The 15,398-nt window shown below is 40.0% G+C and overlaps 1 protein-coding gene across 3 annotated transcripts in view; it reads left to right on the top strand.

Moving 5' to 3' along the window:
• The first annotated feature begins 692 nt into the window (after positions 1–692).
• Positions 693–15,398, top strand: part of LOC118775811 (trinucleotide repeat-containing gene 6A protein-like) — a 37,296-nt gene continuing 22,590 nt past the window's right edge. For all 3 annotated transcript variants that reach the window (XM_036525882.1, XM_036525884.1, XM_036525883.1), the window contains exons 1-4: positions 693–797; positions 2,519–2,566; positions 11,508–11,595; positions 12,087–12,108. In XM_036525882.1, coding sequence (XP_036381775.1) covers positions 793–797; positions 2,519–2,566; positions 11,508–11,595; positions 12,087–12,108 — 163 coding nt within the window. In that variant the 5' untranslated portion in view covers positions 693–792. The remainder of the gene's footprint in view (positions 798–2,518; positions 2,567–11,507; positions 11,596–12,086; positions 12,109–15,398) is intronic.

Below are 15,398 nucleotides of genomic sequence, written 5' to 3' on the forward strand. Positions count from 1 at the left end.
GCTATTTTTATCAATGACCTACTCGAGGACTACATATACGTTTGCATTTGACACGTTTGCTTGTACACATTGTTCGTTCCGGGCAAAATGGCACAACTACCTGCGTTTACAAAAATCTAATAACAGTAAATTAATAAACTCATATTCTGGCTGTATGGTAACACCGTTTCCCATGTTTACTTTGGGCGGTACGTGATAGCAAATCTGTTACATGTTTTAGCTGAAGATGACATGACAAATAGGAAGTATACTAGCCGAGGGCACCCCCAACTTCATGTAACGTGTAAATAAACTTTAAGGTAATGTGAAAGATATTGACTTCATTACTATAATGTTAGCTTGTTAGACGAACGATTGGGCTGCACAAAGCAGACCAGGGAAAATAAGCAACCCGGTACCTCTCATTACATTTTCTTCTTTGTAAGAATAAAAACATAAAACGCTCGTGTGTATAAAATGATTAGCGTGGTGTTACACTGTCGATGCGATTTAGTTGAACAATGAGTTGTTTGGGAATAGGATATTCACATAATATGTCAAACTCTGTTGTCACAGTTTCTCTGTTAGCTAACGTACACTATGGCAACCATTTTGGGTTTAGTTCAGGCTGACAGGCAGAGCGAGTGGTCCTATCACTCGATAGCGATCGCATTCTCTTCCTGTGGGACAGGAGGAGGAGAGGGGGAGGTTAGCGAGTGAAGAAAATGGCGGGTGTGCAGGTTGACTCTACTTGCTGCAACACTCAATTCCCGTAGCCTTAGGCTTCCACATTCACTCTTGCACTTTAAATTCATGAGGTAAGTGCATCGTTGTGCATGATTCTTCTAAATCTGGATACCGTGCTCGTTTATGTTGCTTTAGAGTTACTTTGTAAGATATTGCTAGCTAGTGATCGGTGCAGTCAGCTTGTCGCTGATCACCTCCGCTGCCATTCAGTGCAGGTTACTTCGCTAGCTAATTTTAACATTAGCTAATTACTTTGCTAGTTACCCAACCAAATACTTGGGGCATACCCAATACATTATTTAAATATAATTCCAGTCAGCTAAATAGTTGTGTCGGGGATACTTCAGCAAAGATACATAACGTTTGAGGCAATAATTGATTGCCGCTTGTCTGACGGCGGAGTCGTCGGGTTCCGCCGCAAAAGCGAAACCGTATGTTACTTAGCTAGCTAGCTACATTAGCTAATGGAAAATATGAATGTCAAATAGCTGGGAAACATTGCTGTCGCAATCCTGAAACCGTCTTGTAAATTGTGCTTTAAAACGAAACGGCATCCAAACTACGTACCTAGCTAGCAGCAACTTACAAACATGATAGCTACCGCGCAATGTAGCATAGTAACGATAGTCTGATTAAATAAATGTGCGACTAGTCAACGCAGCTTGCTGGATAATCAATTTGATAGTTTGGTTTAGTGAAGTCGTTCTCCTTGCTTGATGGTGCTGTGAATGTAGGGAATATTACTTATCAAGTTAGCTACCAGCTGGCCTTTTCCCTTACTAGTTAAGCAGCTAACTACTGCAAAGCAGTGGGGCCTGGCTGTGCAGCAACCTCGGGTTTATCGATCGATGCAATGTATCTTACGAGATTTAGCCAACGTTACTTAACATTACATAAATAGTTTAATCAAGATCGCTTGCTAGGTGTCAGATTTCCTTAGATTACTATCAATATTACCTATGGAATGAACGGTAATGAGGAGAGGGCTTGCTTGTTGCCAATGGTTGGTCTAGCTAGCTAAGTAGGTTTACAATTTCGACCCGACTGCTTAGAGCTCGTAAAACGCACTTTTTGTCGCACAGCGTCAGGTAGGAAAGTCGTGAATATTTTTGGTAGCTAACAGTTGACTGATGTTATCCTTAAAATTAACGAATACGACAATTTCGAGTTCACAGGCCAGTTAGTTTAGCCAGCTAGCTAATAAAATAATGGGACAAGCAAATGTGTCGCTATCTTAGCTAGAATAGCTAACGTTAGCTAGTTTTGCATACTTTAACTTTTGCCGACAACAGTGACCTTCATTAGCTATCTAGCTGAAAGCAGTTAGCAACCCAAATGAGGCACTGGTTATATCGCATGTGGTTGGGTAATGGTAATCATTTCTGACTGAAAAAAAATTTGGATTGTGAACATCCAAATAGCTCGTTGGCTAACACGCTAGCTAGCCAGTCGAAAATGTGGTTTTTTACTTCGACTCGCTAGTGAGTGCTGCTGAGCTGTTCTGGCACAAGTAGTCTAACAGTTGGCTGGTATTTTGCACTGTACATATTAGCTACGCCACAAAATTAGCGTTAGTTGCTAGATAGCTACCAGCTAATGTCAGCTAGCTAGTGACAAATATTTGTTTTCGCAAAAAAAAATGCCAGTGTCATTTTTTGTAAACACGGATAAACTAATTAGCTTGATGTCTTAAACTCGATAGGTCGCTGAATACTGAACTGTAACCTGCTCTTTTTACGCTCTCAGAAAAGGTGATAGCTAGAGATGCAATTTCATTTTCTTGTCTTTGTAGAGAATTGGAAGCTATAGCCACCAAAGAAGCTGAGGAGAAGCAAAACAGGTCAGTTAATTTATATTTGCTAGGTCACAATATATTGCTTTAACTTTTACATTACCAATATCCTGTCGCTTTGGCCTTAATACGGCAAATGTTGGCTGTTCACCTCTGACCTTTTTCTTTTGTTCACGTCTCCCTGTGCTAGACATCACTAGCAAACCCTGGTCACAGCAGCTGTTGGTGGTGCAAGCATATGCAGTTCCGTTTGAATTAAATGGGTCCGAAATGCTGAGTCAGTCATTGCGTTTATAAAGTTAACCGAAACCCCACGGTCGCCCTTTCTGAGTGGTGTTTGTGTAGCTCATTGTAGTAATACAGTATGTAAGTGTGAATGGGCAAAAACAATAGCTCCGACACTGCCTCAACCCCCACTCCTGGACTTTATGTGGCAGTGTGAAATGGAGCCTGCAAAATACCCTTTTCCCCACATTTACTTCTTCAGAATTCTGGTTTGCAGGATCTTGGATTACGCTACTGGGTAATGACAGTGGAAAAGTTATTGATCGGGCGGCGATAAATGCTCCACTGCATGCATTGGTTTTATTGTGAGGGAAAACCGTTTATGCAAGCTAAACTACCGGTAGGCTATGTGTTTAAAAGGAAGTTCTCAGTTGTAAAATACCTTACTATGAATGAGCCTTTGAGTCATATTGTGATGACTGCGTCGTGTTTTATTATTACCGTGTCGTGCTTTAGTAGCAGTTCAGCAGTGTTTGAAAAATTTGTACAGCTTTGATCGAAAAGTGTTTTAGAGTGAGTAGCTAAATCAGTTGATTTCATGCAATGGCTGAATAGGCCACACTGCCTCCACTGGCCAGACACAGTGATTGCACCCGAATAAATTGTACTATTATCAGGGTGGTGCACGTTTGAGGTTTATTCAGAAATTAATTGACCAGTTTTATTGCCCTTTATAGAATGCTGTGAGAATTACTGTACTGTTAACTTGTTGTTCATACAAACAGTAAAAATTTGAGCAGTCCCTGTTTCAGCTGCTGTACAAGAAGATCACACTGCAATATTAGCCTATAGAATTCTGTCTACATGTATTTATCTGCAATGTGTGCACACACGGGTTTAATGGTGCAAGCAGGTCAACAGTATCAGTTATCCTTGCGTTTGTCCTCGGGATTACTAGCTGTGTATATTATCTTATAAGGGTATACTAACAGTCATCAGAAGATCATTCCAGTCTGTCCCCAGAATTATTTGTAGAACCTAACACTGCCAACATGACTGCCTTTTGTCATGGTCTATTCATCGTATCAAAGATTTTACATAGTTTTCATTGCTGTCACCCAAGAAAGTCCAGATACATGTATCTGTCTATAATTTATTTGCAATTTCAATGTATTCCTGGCGTATAAGACGGGTTAAGGCAACATGACCTTTGTGATTCCATGCTTCCACACTCCTTCACATTTAGATCTCACCTTGCAGCACTCCCATGTAGCTTCATCATAGAGTTGTGCATGTTGTTAATATGTTAACAAAGATAAGGAGTGTCTTAAAGTGCATCATCTTGGCTCATGGCTACAGATACTATGAGTAACAGGTTGCTGTATGTGGATCAGATCCCATTCATGTGGCCCAGGGAAGTCAGTCAAAGTTTAATGATTAATATTTCCCTTGAATGAAATATTTTAGTTAATGTGCTATTTCTGTCTTAAATGTGGCGGGGTCCTCTCCAGCTTACATTGGTTAAAAAAAGGTATGATAACTCCCAGCTGATGTTGAATGTAACAAAAGTTTAGTTCACCAGAAAGCTGGAGGTCTGACCTGGGTTACACTTGAATCTGTTTTGAGTGTGACTCATCCTCAATGGCAGTAATTCAAATTCCAAACATGAAATAACACTTGATATACTGTTCAGTGAGTGGATTGTTTCATTAATTAAAAAGTTATTTTCCATCTTTTGTCAGAATTTTAAATATACGGACCTGTGCCAAATATGCAGCTTGGTTTGGCACAGGATTGAAACCCAGTGTCATTTAGTATACAGTGTATTTTGTTTGTGTTTGGGAAGCTCAGCATCTCCACCTGAGCATGGCCTTTGGAGTGTAGTGATTGTTATTTTGAGCAGTGGAGTCACCTGCAATCATTGTGTCGTACTCATAAACAGATGCCTCAGTCTTTGTTCGTGAAGCTCCTGTTGTTTAGGTGGCCATCTGGTCAAACACTTCACCACACGACTAGTGAATAGGGTCAGTGTGAGGTTTCAGGACTTAAGATTCATTGAGGTTAGCCTATAGTCACAAAAATTAAAAATAGGCAGGTAGAAGTAACTGATTTTTTTTATTTCATAATATTTAGCTGTAATGCAGTTGAAATGGGTGTATAAAACTCTTGAAATATATTACTGCTAAAGCGTCAGTAGTTTGTGTCAAAAGCTCACAAGAAAGCAATCACGATTCTGGATTTCAGAATGAAGCAAAACCGTTGTAAGGACGTTTTCCTGGGAAATTACAGTTTGTGTTTTTTTTTTGGGGGGGGGGGGGGGGGGCTCCTGAGTGGCCCAGTCAGTAAAGGGATTTGCTCCAAGTACAGGATTAGCCCTACTGCCCAAGATGGCGACCATGTGAGTGCAGGGCTAAGCTGTCATTGGTGACGGATGGTGCCTATCCTCCAATCAGTGTTTGCTCTCATGTAGTGTGCTGTGGGACCGGTAGTGTGAAATTTAACCCCTCACTCCAGGCAAGTGTGGAAGTGCTGCCATTTTGATGTTTTTAACATATACCACTTGAAATTGTTGGCATTGTAGATAGAGTTGGGACTGATCCGATCCAATATTACTATTGGGTGCTGATACTGACGTAACTCACTCATCGGATATCAGACTGATGTTACCAGTTCACGTACCGATCCAGCTATCATAGTCTGATGTTTTTATGAATTATAAATATGTAGCCTAATAATGCAATTTTTAGCCCATAGCCAAAATGCTGTAGCACAAATTAATTCATTAATTAGTAATTAAACAGTTCTACAAAGATACCCAGTGGTCCGGATATTTCTTTTGTGTCCCATAATTCTATGAGTTAGACGTACAGGTGGAGCGCTGGATTAGTCTGCAACTGAGTGAGCTAGTAACGTTAACAGTTGGCTATCAACTCAACATGTCCTTAGTTTGGAGATATTTTAGTCCCGAAACACAGAAAAACAAGACAGCAACTTGTAATGCGTGTAAAGCCAACATTCTGAGAGGTGGAAGTTGTGCTGCATTGTATAATACTAGGGCTGTACTCGACTCAGAATTTTGTCAGTCGAACTGGATTTGGCTGTTCAATATGAAGATTTGACTATTTGACAGACAGTGTATATGAAAAAAGGAACAATCAGAAAATCCATTGGCATGAGTTTCAGTGATGATTTCGACCACATTAACATAGTCAAATGCAACAGAGTCATGGGAACATATTTTTGAGCATTTAACAGTTTCGCACGTACGGTCACACCGGTGTGATTAGCCGTTTAGTGAAACCGGTGCAATTACAAAAATAGATTTGAAAAATTCTAGCTAATTTTAGCTTTGAGGAAACAGCAATTTAACATTAAAAATATGTCAAATGCTAACTGAAAACTGTGAGAAGCTTAATAACGCTAATGAAAACATAACGAATGATGTAACACACGCGCTACAAAGCATAAAAAATAACTTGCGTGCGAAAGGGTTAAACTACAGTTCAAATAAATTCCTTTGGAATACCTTTAAATTTAATGCATTTTTGTTTATTTTTTGCTCTAAGTGCTGTGTGGTTTAAGACAGCCTCATGTAACCTTACACATAATACCAACAGCAGCAACAGTAATAATAATGATAATAATAATATTCAAGAGAAAAGAGCTCTGGTATTGGATCTATATCGGTATCGGCAGATATCCAAATTCAGGTATCGGATCAGAACTGAAAAAAAGTGAATCGGTGCATCTCTAATTGTAGATGTCATACTGTCTTACATGTTGTGATTAGTTTTCATGGACATTCAGTATTAAGGGAATTTGATACTATTACCTGTGTAAGTGTGTATCAACACAGTGCCATAGCGGACATGGTTACTTAATATGGCATGTGACCAAAAAGTTACTTGTCCTTTGCCTTATTTTCTTATAATCCTGTCAAACAGACATATTGGAGTCCAGAAAGTATCTGCAGACAAGTATAGTAGGATGGTAGGGTGTTTCTGATGTGTGCCTAAGTGTTGATCTGAGATCTATGTCCCCTCTGTTTTCACGTTGGCCGTTAGAAGCTGAATAAAAAATTCTATATCTGTACCTAGGACAGTCTGCCTTTGTCTGCTTCTGTTCTCCAGGGTAGAGCCCATAATGGAGGGCTGAAAAATAGAAGTATAAGTTGGTTAGGTTCCACCAATATTCTACATTTAAATCTTTGAGCTTGATATTCAAATAAAAAAGTTAAATTGTGTAAGACAAGCCCAGTTTAGCACATACCTAGGACAGAAGACCCTAAAAATGTGATGGCTCCGAAAGATATATTTTGGAATATTTGTCATTAGAAAATACAAATTTGAAACTTTTTTTATCTTCATTTTAAAAATCTATGAAAAGTGAACTAAAATCGTACCTTGGCTTAATGGTGTTGACCTTGTAATTGTAAGGTACTTAAAAGATACATGATTACTGCCCTTACAGTGGCTTGCTAGTTACAATTTCATTATTGGAAAGTAAGAAAATAGTTGCCAGAACTGCACTGAACATCATGTTTCATTAGCCAAGCTAAATGCCGGCATACAATGAAAAATGACCAACAGTGAAACGCTCTGGCATACTGTGTCTTGTTGAAACAGGTTGTAGCTCTTTAGAACATTGAGTAAAATCAAAGTGGTCATAAGACCACAGCATAACCCGTAGCCCACAAAAATAATGGCATTTGTCCATACAATAAATTTGAGGGATGGTAGAGTGTAATGGGCTCAATACAGGAGAGTGAGAGGAGAAGCTAAGTGAGAGGACAGGGTTAATGAAATGCCACCAGTATCTTAGTAGTATCAGTAGCTTTGTCTAATAGCTGCTGTTTTTGCAGTTATTTGGGATTGTATTGCATTTAGCTATTTTGGCTGTGGCTGAAGGATGATGATGATGATGTTGATAATTGCCTGAATCCAGGTAGCACTCTGGGTGACTAGGAAAGCCTTGCATTCCTCTAGCTACAGTGGAGTACAGGGAGGGGCTGTCATTTCAGTCAGTGCATTTCTTGATGGCTAAAAGTGATTCATGTAGCCATTCCATAGACAGCACAGCAATGGAAAGAGTTGGAATAAAGTATCAGAGGACTCCAGGCTCCACTGCAACAGTGGGTTATACTGTTTTCTTCTATTTATAACCTTGGAGTGTTCTCTTATGTAATCAGTTCCAGTTACTTGTTTTCTACATTGTTTAAAATGTGTTAGTAGTATGTGCTTTATGATAATTAAAAGTGTAATAAATTACAAGTGAGCACTGGACAAACACCTAAACACTGACTGACGGACTGACAACTAAACAGTGACTTTGCTCCCTAAAAGTTACAAATTTGGATTATTTTAAAGTGTTATTGTTCTTGAAGGACAATGAAGTTAACATTCCCTTTAAATGCGTGGAGGTACTGCCATTTCGTACCAATGCTAGTTCATTTCAGTAGCATTCTATTACATTAACAGGTTAGCCTTTATCCATTGATATCATTACAGAATTCCTTTAGTATCTAGTCTAGTGTATCAGGAAGCAACCATCCATTATTAATCTAGGACAAATCCTATATGCTAAAGCAGAACCCAGGGCCCTACAGTTCTAGACAGTTCTACACAGTAGGGTGCTTAGGTTTTTTTTCCCCCGTATGTTTTTTTCCCTTTAGTCATACCTGATGCGGGAGCACACCTCCAGTGAACCGAGGCCATGTGAAATGCTTCCGGGGGAAAAACACCACTCATATCTATTCAGTGTTGATATCGCAGCAACAGCACTATACTGCTTCCATGTGGTAGATAGAAACACATGGATACAAATAGGGCTGTGCGATATGACGATATATATCGTGTGACGATAGCAAAACGTCTATAGTTTCATATTATGCTCTATCATTTATTTCGTTGTGTCGCAAATCACATACTTTACGGCAACATTTTTCGGCATTTGGACGGCGCTTTGCGTTCTTCCACACTGCACAGATGCAGGCAGGAAATTTGCCTGAAGGCAGCACAAACAAACATAGAGGAGACTGAACGTGACACACAACGTTTTTTCATGGTCACACCGGTATGATTTGCCGTATAGGGCGTATGCTGAAACCGGTGCGATTAGAAAACTAGATTGGAAAAATTCTAGCAAATTTTAACTTTGAGGAAACAGTGATTCAATGTTAAAAAATATAGCAAATACTAACTGAAAACTATGAGAAGCTTAATACCGCTGATGAAAACATAACGAACAAGCTAACACACACACTACATGGCATAAAAATAAGTTACGTGCGAAAGGGTTAAAGTTCAAGAAAATCCAATGTTAAAAACACAAGTGTTTTTTTTTTTTTAAAGTTCAATAAATGCATGATGTTTCCAAAGTCAAATAGGAATCGTGTTAAATAATCGTGATCTCAGTATTGACCAAAATAATCCTGATTATGATTTTGCCATAATCAAGCAGCCCTACTAATAGGTAAGTTAACCAAGTGATACAAGTGATATTTTTCTGCCCCGGAAGCATTTCACTGAACTTGAAGTGTGCTCCCTCATCAGGTATGACTAAAGGGAAAACATACGGGAAAAAAACCTAATGCCACATACCGGGGATAGCTGTTATTGCGGTAGAAATAGCTATTCGATGCATCACGATGCTGCATCGCCACACCTCTATTATCCATACTAGTTGTGTACAAATCTCTACCCTATTACATCTCCTGTTTTGAAATCTGTGTCGTACAATAGTCCAGACTCCATTAATTCTGTCAAAAGAAGTAGCAGTAGTAGAAGATCCTGTATAGGTTCACGGCTTTTGATTGAGTTGTCACTGCTCCTTTCAAATTCTAGGTGCATATGAAGACACTCTATAGTGGAGGCCGGTGTCAGCATCCATTTATGGGATAACCTGGTCTGATCAGGGTATAGTTAACTAGCTAAGCAGTGGAATGTTGCTCATTCTCAAGTAATGCTATCAAATTGTCAAATATAGTTTAATCTAAATGATAGATTTTTTTTCATAAATATGGCACATATAGAGAAGCTATATTTTAATTTTAAAGCACTGATGCAGCAGAATGCAAGTGTTGTGTTTCAGGTGGTTTTTTTTTACTTTGGCCTTGTCAGAAAGATTCATTGTCACAAATTAGGCCTTGTAAACATTTGGTTGTTTGTTGGGCTGTCAGAGTATGTGAAATAATGTGATGTGCCATTGTTCGAATTTACATAAATATGTAGTCAGCACATTTGTGTGTAGCTGTGCTACAACTTGAGTTTCAGCTCTTTTTATGCCCGTCTCCTAATTAGTCATATGCTGGTAAACTGGAGTGAGCACCTAGACGTTTTGATCAGCATACCTGTGCATGGTATGTGCATCCATTCCTGTAGGCTTTATTGTGAACACATAAATCACAATGTTGTCACTTAAATTTACTTAAATACTTCAGGGCTACTCAGGCCTATGAATTCTGGAATGCTGTAGGTTAGGGATATAAATGAAAATTGCAATAAGTCTTTAATTCACTTCAGATAAAAATGAATAGATGGGTACTCCATAAGGGTAAACTTTGTGTTCATTCCTTCAACTAAATTCACTTTAATAATTTGCCACATGTTGTGTTTTTGAATATAGCAATGGTTCATGTCATGCCAATGTCAAAATCATCACTTAAGTATACAGACAGTTCCCACTTTTACGTCACTGGGTGTTCCTGGAAACCAAATCAAATGGGACCGTCAGGAAGTGGATCCTGGTTTCCCATAGGTGCAATGCTGTATTACATTCCAGAAACCAAACTGGAAAAATTTCTTAAAGGGCTGTACTAAGTAGTAGATAAATTCAAATGCAAAATTCTAAATACAAAGCATAGACCATCTATTTGGTATATTTCAGCTACTGCAGCGGCAGCAGTATAGCATAGTGGTAAGGAGCAGGACTTGTAACCGAAAGGTTGCTGGTTCGATTCCCTGCTGGGTCACTGCTGTTGTACCCTTGGGCAAGGTACTTAACCCATTGGTACGAATATGAAAAATGTGTGCTGTATAGAGTATTAAGGAGACAGTTCCTGTTCTAACCAACACATTAGTGGAAAACAAATGGCAAACACTTTTCTCATAATTTAGAGAGTTTGTATGTCTAGGGTCAGAACCAGCATGACAGCATGATGGTTTGGCTTTTTAGAGTGATTGCTTGTACAGCAAACCATTCTTGGAACTTTGTGCGGTTTAATGCTAAGGATTAGTCGTGCCTTCTGGTTTGCTTGTGCAGATTTAGGATGCATCAGAGAAAAAGATGTGGTGTGGTGGGCAGCATTAGGGAGGAAATTGACCAGTTGGATTGTATTGTCCTGTGGCAATAGGAATGCCCTCAGTAAGCAGGGGTTGTGTCTGAACATTGGAAATATTAAATGGAAAACATCCCTATGTAGTACCCTTTAGGAAAACACACAGATGAAACTACTAAATGCCCAAAGAATCAGAACACTGTTAGGTTCATATTCACTATATAACAAGCTCAGTGAAATCATTGATATCGGCCTGCCCCACAGAAGTTGCTGTATATAGAGAAGTAATTCAGCAGTTCACAGTATAATCCCTTAAGGAGATTAGTTAGAGCTTTCTCCTGTTTTCTAATTGCGTTACTGCATCATGTACTTGTTAGAGGAAAAGGGAACTTGCAAAGGGTTATGAGGGGTCTGGAGGATTGCTTCATTATTTGTAAAAATGAAGCATGGTCATAGAATATATTAACTTAATTGAACCCCCCTCCTCAGGGATATAGTGCAAGAAGAGGAAGAACAGTTGATGGAAGAAAGGAAAAAGCGGAAAGACGAGAAGAAAAAGGACGCTGGTTTAAAGAAGGTAGGGATCTTTCTTCCCGTTGGCACTTTGTTTCAAATTGCCCCAGCTGGTTTATTATGGATTTTACTTTTTGTGTTCTAGTGCTTTGGTAAATGCATTTTATGAATGCTTGCTCCCTTCTGTATCGATTAACTGTGTATGCTGCGATTGGCGTGGTGTTTGAGCTTGCAGGAATTTAGACTGAGCTTCAGGCTGTGTTAAGGCTAATTCAGGCTGTGACCATGTTGACTCATTAGCCGTTGAGGTTCAGTGTTATGCTTTTTGATACGTGGTATATAGTTCTTTACATCCTCCCAATGACCAAGGTCAGGGTTCATACTACTTTAAATGTATTCCAATTACTTCTGATCTTCGTTTACTATATTCTTGTTAAAGGATAGAAGACATGTGCTTGCTGTATGCAGCTTGTGGTTTCATGTAGGTTGCGTACATACTCTAATTTGCATACATAAATTAATCTGCTCTTCTTGATCTTCCCTTTTCTGTTTCAGGCCACTGAACAAAAAAACAAAGGTAGGCAGTCTGGCATTTGTTCGCTTAGTTTTCCTGATGCCTGAGTATTTTATGGACTGTGGCATTTTTCCACTGAGTAATAAGGAAAGCGAGATATATCAGGACTTAATCTTTGACCTTGCCGTCCCTGTGTGCTGGTGCCGTAGGAATGTAGCCAGTTGTACGACTGACACTTCGACTGAGTAGCTGGGTAGGTGAGAGGTAAGAGATTGTACTGTTGGAGTGAAGGGCTGGTTACTCTCAGGGTCCACACACTTTTCCCTAAAAAAAAAAAAATACAGGATGCGTCAGGTCAGCACTCGGCTTTGGCAGTCCCCCTTTGCGTTCTGTTTGTATACATTTAATTGAGGCGCACGTTTTGTTTGTCTTTGCACCTCCTGGTTACTTTGTCCTTGAGGAAACAGCTGAAATGTCGCTTATGGTTTAAACAATGCTCCTGAAGCTTGTCGTTGATGGCCAAATCAAATCCATGGTTTTGGTTTGTTTTGTTTTTTCTTTTTGTGGTTCCGTAAAGCATGAGAAACCTGTCCGTAACAGAATGGTACCATTACTCTCTTCTCAGAAATAATTGCACTTATGTTGTGGGTACATCAGTTTGTGTTAGGTCTACATTGCAATTTAAGAGTGCTGCAGTTAAAAATTCATTTATAATTTACTGTAGTAAACAATTGAATGGAAAGAACAATTGAAGGAAATGAAGACACATTCAAGTAGGCATGTGAACAGTTTCCATTTTATTAACAATAACTTTCGAAATTGCAGAAATTAAACACATTCTGTAATCTTCATCTGAGTTGCACGGTTTTGATTAAGTATTCAAAAGTAACTAATCCTGGTTATCTGTATCGATATGCCAGCTGTCATCATACAGAAAATAGTTTATGGCCTGTTGCCGGCTTTAGTTAGCTCCACATTATATAGCATGTAGCAGGCAAACTACCTAGACTAGCACCATGGTAGCACTCTTCTTGGTGTGTGTGTTAGCTAGCTAGGTTGAATGGGCAAAACCTCAAGGTTCTGAAGATTTAGTTGTTCTGATGCTGGTGGGATAGTGAACAAACCCTTTGAGGGTCGGAAAACTTGCTTTTGCATTAGCAAACATAGCCTTTTCTCCAAGGAGACGGAGTGATCTTCCTTTGAGTCTGAACTCGCACAGTCCTGAACACATTGTTGCACATTGCAGTACAGTAACTGTGGCGGGGCAGTTATTTTTACGAGTTGGTCTTCTAATGTATAACTGGGGGGGAAGCAGAAGAATTAAAACTTCAGTCTCTGTCCCCTCACTCACTGCCTCTTTGCTCCATGTCATTTGCCGACAGTGACCAGGAGAGCACATTAGCGGAACTAATGGCCCCATTCTGCCGGGGATAAGGCTGGCAGTTCACCCGGGGTCCCCTTATCATTCCACTCTGACACCCTGTGACTCGTATGGGTGCCTTTGAGCTACTTGGCATCAGGATGTTACGCCTAGCCTCCAATGGCATTTCCTTCCTGTTGCACTGTGGGATTTGTAGTGTGAAAAATGGTCACGCTAGGCTCTCATTTGTATCAGAGCTTGACCTTGCTTCACCACATGTTCCTGTGTGGGGTTAGCAGGTGTCATTTTAATGATGACACGTTTAAATGCATAACTGGTGACAACTAAACATTTGGTGTAAAGTGGGGAAGAAGCAAGAGAGAATCTATGCTTGTGCCGAGATCAGATGAATGCAGTACCTCCCAAATATTCTGTTAGCCTTTGCTGGATCGGTGAGGCTTTGTGGTAGCATTAAGTATGTAAGACTTGAAGTATGTACTGTTTAAGATGAGCTAAAAAATCAATATCCAGTTTAATGTACATTTGAAATTCAAATTGGCAAAATGTTTGTTGGCAACTGTGTTACCAGCTTGGTCCAGCAGAGGACCAAACCTACAACACAATATCGTAACAAAAGGTTGGATTTCCAGTGCTCTGCCTTATTTGGATCACCATGTTTAGAGAGACTATAGCTTTCTCGTTGTTCTAATTTTAACTTACGAGTGCTTTGTGCAAAAGTTCATGGTTACAACCACTGTAATTTATCCAGATTGTCCATCGATAGGCTTTTTCTTTAACTTTTTTTTCACAGAAGGGTGACATCTGCTTCAGAGGTGGAAAAATTCCGGTTTTTAGTGGTGTTGTGCAGCACAACATCACTTTTGTTCTCCCCTGAAATTTTTCCTGTTATTTGTAGACCCTCCAGCCCAACTAGTTTGTAGGAGCTGTGCAGCGAACAAGTAGCAGCATGAAGGCTCCGCTTCCTGTGCCTCTCTGTTAACATTCCACAACTGACAGTTCTGTGCTGCTTGGGCAGGAAGTGGCTTACAGTACTATTAAAACATAAAGCCCACACATGTACTTCTTTAAAAATGCTACACACTTTGTGTGTGTCTTTTTTTTTTTTTAATGCACTGCGTTGATCAGAATCAGAGCAATGTGTTATGGCAGGAATGGTGCTTAATGTGCTGAAGATCTGTGTAGGCAGCTGCAGAAAGGATTCCTTCCACCCCCCCATCCCCGTCGTCCCCCCACCCCCCCGCCATGAGAGAGTAAGACTTACTCTTGAAGCGGTAAAATGACACCATGCTTCTCCTCCATTTTCTAATGAAATCTGCCGAGTGGGGAAAGCAACTGAAGTTGGACACTGAATGTCTGCATTCAGAGTTTTCATGAGAATTGTGGCTGGAGGTTATAAAAAAAGAAGGGAGACATAACCTTTTGGCTCACATTACTTGACGGCGGCAGCTCTTTTTTTCCACTGTTTCTCATCCTCAATGCTCAGGTTTGTTTTGAATTTCATGGCATAACTGCTTGCACATGCTTCTGTCTGCCGCACTATGAAAGGCAAGGCAATTTACTGGAGCACATTATTTTTTTTTTTTCCCCCATAGTTTAAAAAGCCGTGAAGACTCTGCCTGTGTGACGTGACTGGAATAAAGCTTTACAAACGCTGTTTAACATTGGCACCTTGCACCGAAATCGAGCTCGAGGGTGGATGCGTTCTTGAAAGGTCGGGACAGTTTTTTCCCAGAGGATTACTTGTGCACAAAGTTTCAATAAGAGATCTTTGCTTTGTAGCCGTTGTTCGCCACGGCGTTGGACTGAATCGCATTGCTGTAGAGTGAGCTCATTCTTAAAGAGACCTGCGAGAGAGGGAATGTGAAATGAAAGTCTGCGTGAGGGTATGACTGGGGTCACGGCTTGTTACTGCTGTAATTAGTTACTGCCTGCTGGAGACCGTTCTGTGTGCTCCGCGCTCACACCACTGTGA

This window comes from Megalops cyprinoides, chromosome 1, assembly GCF_013368585.1.
Source record: "Megalops cyprinoides isolate fMegCyp1 chromosome 1, fMegCyp1.pri, whole genome shotgun sequence".
Lineage (NCBI taxonomy): Eukaryota > Metazoa > Chordata > Actinopteri > Elopiformes > Megalopidae > Megalops > Megalops cyprinoides.